This window comes from Manacus vitellinus, unplaced genomic scaffold (genome assembly GCF_001715985.3).
Source record: "Manacus vitellinus isolate BGI_N305 unplaced genomic scaffold, ASM171598v3 scaffold_17_pilon, whole genome shotgun sequence".
Classification (NCBI taxonomy): Eukaryota; Metazoa; Chordata; class Aves; order Passeriformes; family Pipridae; genus Manacus; species Manacus vitellinus.
In genome coordinates, this window is record NW_021939256.1 from 13,706,572 (window position 1) to 13,722,137 (window position 15,566).

Sequence of the window (15,566 nt, forward strand, 5' to 3'; positions counted from 1 at the left end):
TGGGCATCAGTCTCTTCTCCCAGGCAACCAGCAGTAGGAAAAGAGGGTACAGTCTTCAGCCCTGCCAGGGGAGGTTTATGTTGGATATTAGGAAGAAATTTTTTACAGAGAGAGTAATCAGACATTGGAATGGGCTGCCCAGGGAGGCGGTGGAGTCACCATCCCTGGAGGTCTAAAGATGAGACTGGATGTGGCACTTAGTGCCATGATCTAGTAACCACAGCAGTGTTGGTTGAAGGGTTGGACTCGATGATCTCGGAAGTCTTTTCCAACCCAGCTGATTCTATGATTCTATGACTTTGATTTTTTTTGGTTTTACACTCTTTAATTACTTGTCATTGCTTACAATTGCAATAGCATATGCATCACCAAAAGAAGGGATACTCTGCTTTGCTAAATTTTTAAAAGATAAAAAATCAGCTAATACCCAATAGAGTTGACATTATAGACAGAAAAGAAAAAAAAAAAGGATTGGAAAAGGAAATGAGCATAAAGTAGGCAAACTTCATATAAACAATACAATTTCCTATGCTTCATGCTTGTGAGATTGTTTTCTGATTTTGCAAGAGATAATTTTTCTTAAAGCAAATGGAAACTTTAAAAAGAACTGTAAAACAAAAGCATAATAACTATCTTATTTTCTGGTCCTTTTTCTAAACTAGACATTTCAAATTTGTTTTGTGAGATGGCAAGTATTTTAAAGGCAGACTGTTCTTTCTGATGGACAAAGTACTTCTGAAAACCTTCCATCTTCAAATTCCCTTTAAAAGCCTGATGAAAGAAAAAAATGCTGACATTTGGTTTTTTCCAAGGCATTTTTTTCATCTTGTGTCATAACAAGAACTCTAGGATACATATGGTTTTTCTTCACAGTTTTGTGTTCAGCATAATTCCAGAATATTGAAACAAATACAACAACAACAACAACAACAATAATAATAATAGATTAATGAATAAGCAACTATTTCTAAGAAACAAATATTTATTTTTTTTTTTAATTTCACAGCAACACCCAACATGGTTTGTTCCTGTATGTGGAAAGTATATACCCTTTACCAGCCTCCCAGATCCAAAACTAAAATTAATGTATATGTTAGCATGACTGAAATGAGAACATTGACATCTATAAACATAAAGTATGTCACCCAACTTGAGCCTCAAACTAGATTACTCATTTCAGTAATAATTTGTTTAAAAAGTTCTTCTTTTATTACTGGACTGAAGCAAATTCAAGTAAGATTATGCTTCTCAAGGGAAAAGAAGTATTTGCTGAAACAAATGTACAACTTATCTGAGTATGCTGTAAAATCTGAAAATGTTTGTCCTCTGAGTCATATTAGCACAGTCCACAGATTTCCACAGTTCCTTCTCTAGCGCATGTATCACCTGCATACATGAGACTAATACCTGTTTTGTGATCCACTTAAGCTTTTCATTACTAGATTTTACCTGCTCCTAAATTTGGCTGTGATGGTCCTATCTCTTATTAGACAATTTCAAGCCCTCTTTACTAACTCTGATTAACCTGAAGACTTTAACATGTCCTTATGACTTCAGATTTTGATTTTAAGCTTCATTTTTTTGACCTTTATGAGTCTCTGTGGTCTAGTTCTCCTATATCATAATAATTTATGGTTTTCTATATTCAGTGAAAATGCCTTCAGTCCTAACTCTCTGGTCACCCATTTTCATGTATTAAGTGCACTTCAGCAAGAGATGCATCTTTAAAATATCATCATGGTTTTCTCTCTTTGAAATATTTATATGGATCAAAAGATTTATCATTATTATTTTATAAAACTCTAGGTTGGAAATAATAGCAGGGAACTCAGTATACTAAGTCTTGATAAAAAATCCTGAAGTGTCTTGGCTAATATCTGCTATAAGACAGATAAAGCCAAGAAACCAACTGATGAGAAACATTCCAAAATTAAAACACAGGCAGTAGCCACCTGCTGTGATATTACAGCCTAGGAGCAATATTATCAAACCAAAAGGAAGAAAAACTGTTCATTAAAAATTGTGTGGTATAAATCATTAGGTGGACACAGATGATAGCCATTATTATGGTAAATGCTGCAAAACGAGGACACCCAAATAGATTAGGATTGGCTATACTGCAGTTTCACAGCCTGGTTGCAGACTGGAAAACAGAAGAGGCAGGTTCTCCTAGGAAATTAAATCTGGTCCCCTAATACTGCTGGCAAACACGCTGTAAGACTGCCTTTCTTAAGCTGTATAAAAACAGTTGTTGTTGTTTTTCTCCCACAATTCCCTATTGAAAAACGGTTCTAAAACCAAAGAATCGGCATAGTTGAAAGGGGTCCCAAGACAGCATTTAGTCCACTTTGCACCTCTGATGCATCAAAAATTTCTTTTCATTTCAAGATGAAATGAAGCCTAACATAGTTACCATCTTCTTGAATAATATGTTTGACAGTCCTCTGTCCTCTAACTGTTTTTCTTTTCCACTTCACAGGCCACAGCCGAAGAGTGCCTATGGCAACTCATGCTGTTCAAACGTTGTGAAAGTTTTACAAAGTTCAACCTCACTGAAGAAGGAAAACAAGAAACCTGGAGAGTCTCTTTATAGTTTAAAGCTATCATCTAACAGTTGAAAGAGAGAACTGGGCATTTTAAGTCTCTGACACTATTTTCAGCTATGCCCTTAATTCACTTGGTAAATGTTTGGCTTATAACATGTTTTACTCCAGACGAAATAAACAGTAGAAAAGGTAGATTACTTTCACTGCAACTCTTCCTGAGATTATTTAGCTTCCAAAGTACTCAGAGATAGTCAGAATATAAGGTTTTTTTAAATAAATTAAATTCATTAAATATCTTGCACAACCCAAGGTGAGTATCACTACAACCAGTAAAGAATGGAAAATAGTTGTAATAAGACACATTAATTTCTCCTTTATTCACTATGGTAAAAATTCATAATTCTGTTTTGAAAGATACATACCTACAACAATAAAAAAATTGGTTGAAGTACACAAACATTTGATAAATAAAAAAGTTTCATATGCATGCTCCTCATTAATAGGATTTTATTAATATAAATATTTAATCCATTCAATAATTACAAGAAGGCATAAAAATATTTCCAATTGCTCTTTCTTACATTAATGAAATAAACTCTTAGAAGCAATGAAGTACTTTCTTTTCCAGGTACACTTAGCGACAAGGTCTTGCTATGGCTGCAAAACCTCTGAGTCAAGACAGACAACTCAAAAGTTCAAATTCACTGAAACTTAAACAGAACAGAGACTTTATACCCAAATCCTTTGTCTTGAAGAACACCAGGGTTTACAGAGGATTTCTACCCTGGATGGCTTTCCATTGGTGCCTAAGTTTTAGCAACACAGCTGTGTACTCCAAAGCTAAGGGCTTTGTTTGAAACCATCAACATAGTAGTTTTCTAATTAATAAGGAATCTTCAAAACATTTCCATAGCTGAACTGGTAACTATTCTGTGACACAGCAAGGAATGTGCTAAAACTGTAAACAAATTACAAGCCCAAATAACACTGATCTCAAATCAGTTACAAAATAGGAAATTTTTGCACTTAAGGTTTTCCTACTTTCCTCATGGAGCTTTCCAAGAAAATTAGAGCTACTTATTTTCCATTTCAGACCATGGGAAGATGCTGTGCAAAACAAAATACCGCTTTCTTTCACAACATTATTTTGAGATAAAGAGGGACGAGACAGAAAACCTTCATATTGTGCTGTTTTCTGTCCTTGTCAGGAAGGTTTAACAATAGTTCTAGACCATATGTCTGCTTTTTGTGTACCAGTAGGGGGAGACAAATATTTTGGAAAACTGGATATAATTCTAAGTTATTAGGTTAATTCTTAAAGTTCAGCTGAAACAAAAAACCAAACCTGTTGGATGTTTTCAATCTACTGAAAATGAAATTCTATCACTAGAATAAATTTTAAAAAGAGAACAAATCCTGGGAAAATGCACAAAAAGAAAAAGGTAATAAATTATCCTTTCTTTTGTATTTAATTACTGCCTGTCTAACAAATAGACCACAGATGATGACAACCTCAGAATTAAGCCTACTCTCTGAAACTAAGGCATGTAAAAATTGGTTTTATATGTGGAAAAAAAGTACTGTTCTTCTGCCTCTTTAATATCCTGAAACAAAACTGAGTACAGTTTCTCAGTGTGCAGCGTTAAGCCTGGCCACTGAACATAAAAAGTCTCATTTTTCCTTTGAGCTGTGCTTATTCTTGTTCACTGGTGAGACTAGCAGCACCATCTGTCATTCACCAGTAGAATTTTTCTTCCACAGTTTTGGCCACTTCATATTTCCACCTAGGTTATGCTTTCTGAATAAATATCCCCTTCAGTGACAATCTGGAACTAGCTTTCAAATTATCATGGAAAAGCACCCCAAGGTTCATCTTTTGACATGAACCTACACTTGCTAAGACTTTGCTTCAGCTTCTAACACTGAGGTTATCTTCCCAGCATGCTGGAGTGAACGTCACCCCTCTCTCTACATGTCTCTACTGTTTGTCTCGCTTCACCCATATACTACTATGCATCATTCCATTCACCTTCAAGAAAACAATGTCCCATTTTGATGTTCCCATCGCTCAAAACCTACTACCTATATTTGTTCAGATATAAGAAAAACCACCTACAAGATTTCCCATATGTTTTTCTTAATAAATTGGGTATCCATAAAGCACATCCATTTATTAAAATCATTCTACTGTAGCTTAAAAGCCTGACAGCTCCAGGCGGCCGCTGCGCTGATTACTATTGGTATCTAATCTTACCTTAACATTTCTCCAGTGCTTCCGTGTATTCACTGATTGGCTTCTTATGTATTTAGATGTGCAACCTATCTTTTTCTCTGCTGTACAGAACCTGACACGATGGAGTCCCGGGATCATAGCTAGAGTTCCTATGTACTCTGGTCATAGAAATAAAACCCATCATTAACCCAAAAGGACACATCTGCACTAACCTTGCCTCAGGAAAGTAATTTTCTAGATGACACTGTGAAAAAGCTGAGTTATATATATTTCTGATTGATGAATTGTGTGTATTTCAGCACATCCAAGAAACACAGAGACAAAAATAGTCTGGTGACTACTTAGGGGTAGAGCTTATAGACATACACAGATGTTTTATCACTATAGGACAAGAGGAAATGGCTTCAAATTGTGCCAGATGAGGTTTAGATTTGACATTAGGAAAAATTCCTTCACTGAAAGGGTTGTCAAAGCACTGGAACAGGCTGTCCAGGGAAGTGGTGGAGTCACCATCCTTGGAGGTATTTAAAATACACGTAGATGTGGCACTTGGGGACACAGTTTAATGGTGGACTTGGCAGAGCTGGGTTAATGGTTGGACTTGATGATCTCAGAGGTCTTTTCCAACTTAAATGATTTTATAATTCTATGGCATAGAGACATCCATGGCATATGGTCATAGGTATGTGCTGATGGGAAAACTGAAAATTACTCACCACATTGCAGCCAGGGCAGTCAAGACCATTTTCACATGTCCTGCGCCGTGCCTGGATCCCTCCTCCACACTGAGCAGTGCAGCGCTCCCATGGACCCCAGCTTGTCCAAAATACATGAGGGGGGCACAACAAATGCTCATTGCAGTACCTGTGAGAAGAGACAAACAAGGAGGCAAAGAATCTATTTAGTATCAATACAAGACCTCCCTGAAAAGCCTCTCATTTGCATAATTCAGATAGATATTTGTACAAGGAGGTATTCTCTACAAAGGGCCTCTCGCTATTCATCAAGCACTGAACTAACAGTTGTCACACTGCACAGAGTGTTTAAACATTTGAGGGTTTGTATTTTTTTTAGGCTGCAATTGCGTGGGTGAAGCATTTGTTTGCTTTATTCAGTGACTATACAATCCATGCAATGTAACCATGCTATTGTACTGCAAGCACGTAAGCAAGATTGAAAACTACTTTATTAAAACCAGTTGTGGCTATACATCTGGGGGAGTCAAACATTTAGGCAGGCAGTCTTTTATCAGTTTCCAGCTAAGAATTGATTAGGATCCATCTCTCTCATCTTCAGAGAGCTAAACTTGCTTTTTGCTTTCCACAGTGTCTCTGCTTTGATGGGCAAAATAGATTGATTCTAGACATAAAGAACTGTACTGTTTTCATAATGTTATTACTTTATCTTTTAAAAGGTGTTTTTAGCTATTCTAATCCTTGAAGGATTTCCCAGTAAGCTACAAACTGATTCAGGGGCCTAGTAGGTTCTTGAGGGAGGCAGGAATATTTTAATACTGAGCTGTCATTATTGTAACAAGACATTCAGACATGTGGGAAGGTCTCAACTTTTAGTGAGCTTTTTCATTTTTCGTAAAAACCAAAGATTCCTGATTTTTCGAGCGTGCCATCCAAAAACTCTAGCCACAGCATATGCTGCTTTTTAAGGAACCTCTACACAGGTCTAAAGGATTTGGGCCACCAGCAAGTGTGATGGGGGGGGTCTCTAAGAGACCAAGCTCTTACTTCAGATGAAACAAAGTCACAGCAGATAGAAGACAGACAATCCTGAAGATATGTTCTAATATTTTATGGATGAGTCTGGGTAGCTCTTGCTATAACTACTGACTGTTCTGAACAAATAAATCAATCTGTTACAGTATTTCCTCTGTTTTTACACCAGCCATCCAAAATCCAATGTCTTCTTTTCCTTCTTACAAGTTTCCATCACTTTGCACTCTCCTGCAATGAAAACTGACTCTAATACTCCAGTTATTCATTTCTACAAAAAGAGAAATGACAGCATGAACAGTTGTCATTTATCGCATATGCTGGAGCCTATGATTTAAACTTTGTCTGAGCAACTCCATCAAAATTTAAAGGTGGGAGTGGGGAAAATAGGGGAGTGACAGTTTTTTGTTTCTGTATAGCTAAGAAAATTATTAACAGCTTGTGCTGACCTTTCCTCAGCAACCTGAGGAAAAAACTCCCCAACCCTCAATATTTATGAATCTGGTGTCTCAGAATTCTTCGGTGCGTGATTTGGGTAAATGCTTTTCAGCAGTAGCTTATACATAAACTACCTTTTTTTCCCCTTCTGCATTGTTCATTATTTGCAGTTCACAGTTCACATTATCCCATCATTAAATAAGTATAGGAATGTTCTGCACCTGGATATTCTTTCCCTAAAACTCCAAGAACTGAACACATCCTTTGTCACATGCAGTCATTTATGTGAATGTTTGTGACAGTTTGTCTCTGGGAGCATTTGTTGAGAATATGTACTCATGTAACATCAGCATTTATTTAGTCAAATTAGTACATATTTTCCATAATTGCATTAGTTCTTAATGAAGATGTGCTATGTTAATTTGGGACACACACACAGCAGGGCAAAGTAAGTCTGCCATAAAGCTGAGAATTACTGATGTTCAGCTATGCAAAAGGTAAAATCAAGGAACTCATCTTGCCTTAAAATATAGGTATGTACAGTGTAGCTGTCTAAAAATGAAGTAGTCATCTATACTTGAGCAACAGATCATGGAAAGAAACAGCCCTGCTAAAAATATTATTTATGTCACCCTATGTCTAATGTAGGTCATATAAATACATCCCTCAGTGTACAGATTTCTTTTCATTGACTATAAATGCTGCATGGGAAATGGACATCTAAGCTCCCATTACAGACAATGGAAATTTGGTCAATACAAACTATGATGATTAGAATGATTAATTTGAAGAAATTTAGAAATATACAGCAGGACACAAATTACTGTTCTCCACAGCCTATATTGACTAGATTTCTACAGACCATAGTGAAAGGTCAGACAGCTCATGCATGTATAAGCACTCACATTTATGAACACCTGAAGTTAGGTGTGACAGACCTTGCTTAGATGAGAGATGCCACAATGCAGTGCCTCTTTTAGTGCCTATGTGCCCTACCACCCACTCTCTCATTTAAGCAGGACACAGAAAAGAAACCTAATAACTGACACAGTAAGCACTTTAAAGCCCTGGCAATTTTGTTAACCAAGACTATTCGAAGATGCAGATGAAAAAAACGCTAAAATCTCTAAGCAAACTACTTCAGTTTAGGAAACAATTTTTTAAAAAAGCCAACACCAGAAGTGTCAATTTTTCCTTTTCTTCACGAAAACAAAAAACAAAACCCAACACAGCGTACAAGTAGAATCTAATTTTCATTTCAGCCAGCCAGCCAGCCTCTGAAAACATCAGGTATGTTTTCACAGCTAGAGACATCCCTGCAATTGATCTTTGAGAGCTGTGCTACAGCATGGGTCTTTGAGCCAAGTTTCATTATATCTGTTCTTGGCTGCATTTCAAGTCACTCAGCAACCCCTTTTTGCTCTTTCTTCCCCTCTTAATTTTGTTCTCAGGATCCACTGGGCTAACATTTTACAGTAATTCAACAAAACATGCAAGAAACTTGAATCTGTGAAACCAGTGCCCTCTCCCCTAACTTAACTGCAATGAGGTCAGAAGGGAGAACAGCCTAGAGAAATGTGGGGTTTTTATTATGACCCTTCATGTTTTCCCTTGTAGTGAACCCAAGTTCAAATGCCTTAATAAAGGAATTGTCATACTGGGGGAAGGGAGAACATCCTATGTCCAGTTTTCTGCACAGCTACTAGTTCCTACAGTAAATTTTACACCAGGTGACTTCAGTACAACTGGTATTACTATTCTTGTTCCTATAAAAATCTCAACCTTTAGTAAAACATCAATTTATGCAATTTATGTCAGTGTTGCCATGCAGCCCTGAGTACTACAGGCACGACAGTTACAAATGTGTCCTTTTTATTCCACAGAGAGATGTTATTTAAACAAATACTTCTTTATTTTGAGCTATATTATACTACCATGTATTTAAGAAAAAAAAACTAGCCTTCCCATTCCTATGAAACATACTGTTACGTGGTGGGTAGTTGTGATTACCAGCTGGTGGCTTACTGGGAAGCACAGACTATACTGAGGCTGATGGGAATGTCAGATTTCTTTAGGCAGACACATGACACACACATGCCCTATGGGACTGAAATTTTTGAATTGGCAGAAATACCTACCCAGGAGACTGTGGATGGTGGCAGGAGCTGGGACATGTGGTCCCAGGGACTTTAGTGGAAGAGGAGGGAGCAGAGAAAGCAAGGAGGACTGGAGCTCCCACTTCCTAGCAGATAAGACGTCCACGGGACTGCAAGCAATCCTAAGGCCTTGTGGTGTTTGATATGCTCTGCTGAAGGGAACTGGGCTTGTTCACACTGCTCAGAAACAAGCAGTGCTACAGAGAGCAGGCATTTGACTCTCAGCAGTTCCTCTTTCTCATGGAAACAAGCTCAAAAGCTGAATGTCTGTTGAGGATTGTGTACAAAAAAAGAAACGTGACAACATCTACTGTTTCTAACCTTCTTATACACCCCAAAATACCCAGGGCTTTCAGAGGTTTACTCCTCATCTGCAGCCAATTTATTTTTCTAATTGCCATTTTTTTTTCTTTCTATTCTTTCCTGTGTAAGAAAAGATAAATACTCCCACTGAAAGCAATTTTAATGTCCTCCATGTCTGCACAGATAGGAGGGAGACCAGTGGACTTAATGAGGTCATATCTACAGCATCTTCCACAGAAAGGACAAACATTCTCACTTCATGATAATGTCAAGACAAGATACTACAGACTCTGTATACAAAGATCTAGAGAGTTTTCCAGCAGCTTCAGTGAATATTTCTCATACAGGAAAAATCAGAAATTTTTAAGCCCCTAAGGATTTCATCAGGATGTCTTCCATCTGGAGTCTTGACTTCAAAATTATTATCTGATTAGCAAATTTTCTTACAATGTTATTTTTACTCCCTCTCCATATTCTGTCTAAATGCACATCAGCTGCACTTTAAACCTATTTTTACAAGGGAAATTTGCATTGTAACATGAGTATTTGCTGCTATCTCTCAGCTGCTTTCCACCCCCCACACAACCCTTTAGCAGCAGATCATGCAACAGCTTAACCTATCTTCAACACTTTAAATTGGTAAATATTGCCATTGATTTCAAGAGAATGACCAGCAAGCACAGAACTGCCCGACAGATTAGCCATGATAGGATCATGGCTTTCATGCGGTAGAACAAACATAACCTGAACAAACATAACCTAAACAAACACTTAGCTCTTAACACATGAGCAAATACTTTAAAGATGAATATATGCATTCACATCTGCAGGTGAATTTACCTCAGATACACACTGCCTTTTCTGTGTTTGCTTTCTAAGGAGTTATGCACTGGATTTCTACTGAAATCACTGTTTGCTGAAAAGCTGTTTTAAGGTTTGGCATGATGTTGGCTGTGGAAACTGAATCCTACCTTTATACCCCTGAACATGTGAACGTGATTAAAGTATGTGTGTTTATAAAGACAAATGCACACAATGTGTAAACCAACTAATTTAAATTTTTACTAAGACTGCATGTATTTTCATTTTACACATGAGCTGGGTCATTAAGAAAGTAAAATGCTAGGATATTTAGAAGAATCGATTGATTTAAATGAGAAAATCTGAGAAGTTGTTTTTTGCACTTTGAATACAAAAACAGTAAATGTTTCTTAGGATTTACTGCACATGTAATATTTGTTCAGCCTGCCTAAATGTACTGGGCTCAATTCTCAAAGGAACTGTTTCCATTTGGTGCAGATGTAACTCCAATAGGAGTGAAATGGTCAATTAGGACTATTGCAAATACTGGTACTCCATTGCCCTCCCAGCTAAAAACTCACTACAAGCTGTAAGAGCCATGAGGACACTCATAAAGCCCTAATGGCCCCAATCAGCTTCACCTGAACCCCTGTCCACACCCACGGGCCAAGAAGCTCTATTCAACCTGATCCTAACCACAGCTTCTGCCTTAGCTTCCTACCCGGACCTCTCTCATTGCCATGATATCACCTATGATACAGGCTCTTGGTTGGATCTGGTCACAATCTCCAGGCTTGCCCTGCTCCCCTGCTGGGGGTGGTGGGCTGGGCCCTGGCTGGCCAGTTTCCCAGGACTCTCTGCTTTTTACAGCTCTGAAAAGATTTGTTCAAGTACTTGGCTTAACACTGACAAAAATCCTGGCAAATAACTGATGCCTCATTCCTCTAGCTGTTTTACAAATTATTTGACAGAATTCCCTAACTTATCACACCCTCTGGAAAAAAAAACCCTACTTAAAATGTTATAAAAGTATCAGGACATAACAGAGATGACAAACAAAACTAGGATAGAGGGAGGAAGGTCAGCTGTGAGCAAGCTGTGAGCAAGCTGTGAGAGAGAGGAAGGTGCAGGGACAGTGACAGTGAACAATGTTTCAAGGAGATAGGAAAGAGTGACAGAAGAACTGAGAGAAACAGGCATCCTGCAGTAAACTCACAGGCACATACATCCCAGATTGCTGCTGAACTAGACAAAGAAAGAAAGGACAAATAACCCACAGGCTACGAAAGCAAAGCAACATAAGCCTATTGTTCCTTCAGAATTGTTATATACCAAAATTCATTCCTTATTAGCTGCCATTATTTCAACTCATCATAAGTACTACTTTCCATTTTGTAACTGCTTTTACAGTGCACCCATTGTCTTAACACTCAACATATTCTGCTATAATTAAGAAAATATTTCCCACAGTATTCTTTATTTCTCTGAAACTTCTTGTTGGACTTTTATTCCATGTGAAACTAAAATGAACAATGACTACTAACATCTACAGTCCATCACCAAAAAGTCCATCTAAGCTAAACTACTTTTTTCTATATTTAGTCTCGTTGTGTCCTGCCCTGGACTGACCTCTCAGTCCAAGAAAATCAATAACTGTTATTCGTGCTGGGACAGAGCTAAGTAACAGCAGATAGAGTCTACTTTGGTGGTGATGGCTTTTTGGTTGGGCAACCTATTTTCAGAAAGTAATTTACAAAATAACAAAATGCTCTCCACTGTGATGAAATGACAAATATTCATGGCCCTAAAAAAGCAAGGAATGTTTATGTGTTCTGCAAGACTGACCCTTTAAGAGTTAGAAAGACTGGTGATCCATCAATGCATAAATGTGTGATGCAACAATGCAATTCCTTCAATGAATCTCTTAATCTGAAGAAATGCCAGAGTTGATGTTCAATTAAATGCCTCACTGAAACTCATCACAAAGATTACTGAACTTTGTTTTCATCCAACAGCAATATAGGATACTACATCATCCATACAGAAACATTGAAGTAAGCTCTAAGTGCATATTGAGAGGAATTGTATCCGCATACATCTCTTAGAACTGATGACTACCGGACTCCACATTCTTACACCAATACCAGTCTTCTGCTATCTAGCCTTCTGGTATGCCTCTAGAAACAACATAATGCACACAAGAGTTGCAGTTTATATTTATATATTCTAGCTTGATTTAAAGAAATATTTAATTCCTATTAAAACTGCGAACACAAAAATTAAGAGACGTTAGGGTGCATGTAAAATGGAATGAAAGGCCTGAACTTGACATTCGGAGCTAGTGACAAAATACTTAGTCTGGTGCCAAAGCAGTACATGATGAAATCAAAATCTGAGCTGACTTTATATGCTCAGGGGTTAATATATATACAAACAATTAAAAAAAAGCCCAAGCATGAAACCTTACTAAAAGATATTTGACTTCATATTTATTGAACAGAAAACAAAGCCCTTGAAACTTCCTTTCATGCTATAGAAATGCTTAATTCATCTATGACAGAAAAAAATGAACTCAAAGCATCAGTAACATACTGCTGTGACCTTATTATATTTTGCTCTGAATTCTTGTCTTGAGGCTGGGCAAGTTACAATTCAAACACAGTGCAATCAATTTTCAAGGAGAATCAATTTTCAGGGTCTCAGGGGACAACAGCACGTTGCTTCAGCAGAAGCAACTGGCACTACCAGGAGCTCTCAGGTGGCTCAGAAGGGATGAAGCTAAGTGAAAAATGAAAGATCTGCTGCAGACCCACAGCCTTGTTAATGGGAATACTGCTACCGGGCAGCAGCGAAGTTAAAGAGAGTGAAAGGAAGGGGAAGAGAAAACCAAGGCAAGTAAAAGAGAAAATGTCTTATGGAATACAACTGAGCAGAAGAAATTAAAACAGACAATAGAAGAAAGATAACTCACCTCTCCTCACGATTCTGTCCCACACAGACGCGTCCTCCATGGCGCGGGGTTGGATTGCTGCAGGAACGCTGACGAACTTGAAAGCCTATTCCACAAGTGGTACTACAAGGTGACCAAGATGTCCATGGTGTCCAGCCTCCATTTCTGGTAGAATAAAAAGCTCAGGCTCTGTCATCTGTTATACATAGCGAATGGCTGATTAGGTGTGATTGACAGCAGAATCTGGCCTATTAATATATCTGTAGAAGTCATTAATAGCGCATTGTGTTCCATTTCTTCAAGAATACTGAACAAAAATAAAGGTATTCTGATCATTCCATATTCTATGCTTTGTAATTAGCAACTGCTAAAATTACCCTGTCATACAAGAAGTACAAAGTTATGAAGCTATTTAGTTGCTTTTGGTCACTTTATTCTGGGTAAACTTCATATGCAAATTCTCGTATCAAAGTTCTGAAGATAATTTTTAATTATATACTGTTTTCAGGAAGATTAAAGTGTCAAATTTTGCTACCCCTTCTGAAAGTAAAGTGATTAAAGCCTGGAGGAAAAGGAGGCCCAGGGGACCCCATATTGCTCTCTACAACTAACTACCTGAAAGGAGGCTGTAATAAGGTGGGGGTTGGTCTCTTCTCCAGTGTAACAAGTGACAGAATGAGAGGAAATGGCCTCATGCTGTGCCAGGGGAGATTTAGATTGGATATCAGGAAAAATTCCATCACAAATAGGGTTGTCAAGCATTGAAGTGGTGGAAGAAAAGTGGTGGAGTTACCATCCTTGGCGCTATTTAAAAGACATGTAGATGTGGTGCTTAGGGACATGGTTTAGTTGTGGACTTGGCAGTGCTTATTAATGGTTGGACTCAATCCTGAGGGTCTTTTCCAGCCTAAATGATTCTATGATTCTAAAGGAAAAAGAGTATTAATTAAGTGTCAAAATGCATTAGTTCTCAATTTCAACAGGATACTCTGATAAGACGTCAATACCTTTTTTGTAATATAACAAAAAAGCTAACAGAATTCACATGCTGTACCTTGTATTTGGGAACTTTGAGAAAGGATGCTCCCGTTCCTCCCTAATATACCATAGAAAAAAATAATTATTCTAATTAAGTTAAAAACTTTTAAACCATAAATGATAGAACCTGAAATTGTGTTGTATACCTGGAACAGTTGGCAATCTCCATGGTTGGTCCTTCACACAGCCAACCTCCACACTGAGGAGCAGGACTGTCACACACACGTGTCCTGCAGACACAGGAGCCAACACTGGCACCGTCAGTGTGGGTGCAAGGTTTCCACTGTGACCATGTTCCAAAATGTCCATCCACTGTCAGATTCCTCATCTAGAAACAAACACAACAGAAAAGCTTACCTGAGGCCTGACAGTTCCTTCATAAAACCTCTTTATTTTGCAGTGCATGAAGGTTCAGCCTTCAGACATCAACAATAAAAGCCTCCTCTGGAGAGGTATAACTCCCAGACAGCAAGCTCCCCTTTTAATTTCTGCAGCTGCATAATTTCCATGACTTCTGACTGATATGAGCCACTGGATGTCAACACTATAGCAATAACAGTAATCACAACTAACTGTTACCTTTCACATTCATGCTTGCCTACAGGGAGTCAATGCAAACTATAGTTTCAGTTTCTACATTGTCTTCTGATGACTGTGTTCCCTACTTTCTAAAATTTTCCTGTGAAAATGGAACCTGGATACTGACTGTAAAACCCAAATCTAGATCAAAAGGAAGAGTCAGCAGAGGATAAGGAAAAATTGAGAATACTATGAGGATGGTGAAGCACTGGAATATATTTCCCAGAGAAGCTGTGGCTACTCCATCCCCGGAAGTGTTCAAGGCCAGGGTGGATGGGGCTTTGAGCAACATAGTCTAGTGGAAGATGTCCTTGACCTTGGCAGGGGGATTGGAACTAGATGATTTTTAAGTTCCCTTCCAATGAAACCATTCTGTGATTCTATGATACTGTGATAGTCCAGTGTAACAAAACTGGATCAATCAAACTCAAATCTCCATCATGAGTGTCTCTTTTTGACAACAGTTTTTTGAGGCATATAGTACCATTTCATAAAAGTGAAATGTGGTTTTAAATGACAGATGCTAAGCATCAGATGTAATTATATGTATAAATCCTATAAACATCTGCAAAAAGCAGCACCTAACCCTACATGATGAGACAGTTTGTCCCTGTAGAATTCAATTCTCAACACCTTTGGCTGGAAGAGTCACACCATTCTTCTCTTGACTGGAATGTTTCCACCAAGCAGTCATAACACATTTAATAAGAAATCTTTACTGTCCGGCTGAAACAAAATGAGCTAATGGAAAGTGCAGTAGCCTCCATGGCTACTGGAATTTCTAAAGAAAATGGG

General features: G+C 38.0%; 1 protein-coding gene across 3 annotated transcripts in view; it reads right to left on the reverse strand.

Moving 5' to 3' along the window:
* The window catches only part of SEMA5A (semaphorin 5A), a 327,493-nt gene that overhangs the window by 66,922 nt on the left and 245,005 nt on the right, over positions 1–15,566 (reverse strand). For all 3 annotated transcript variants that reach the window (XM_029958921.1, XM_018070097.3, XM_008922830.4), the window contains 3 exons: positions 14,339–14,520; positions 13,176–13,319; positions 5,496–5,643 (listed from right to left, as the gene is read on the reverse strand). In XM_029958921.1, the coding sequence (XP_029814781.1) occupies positions 5,496–5,643; positions 13,176–13,319; positions 14,339–14,520 (474 nt within the window). The remainder of the gene's footprint in view (positions 1–5,495; positions 5,644–13,175; positions 13,320–14,338; positions 14,521–15,566) is intronic.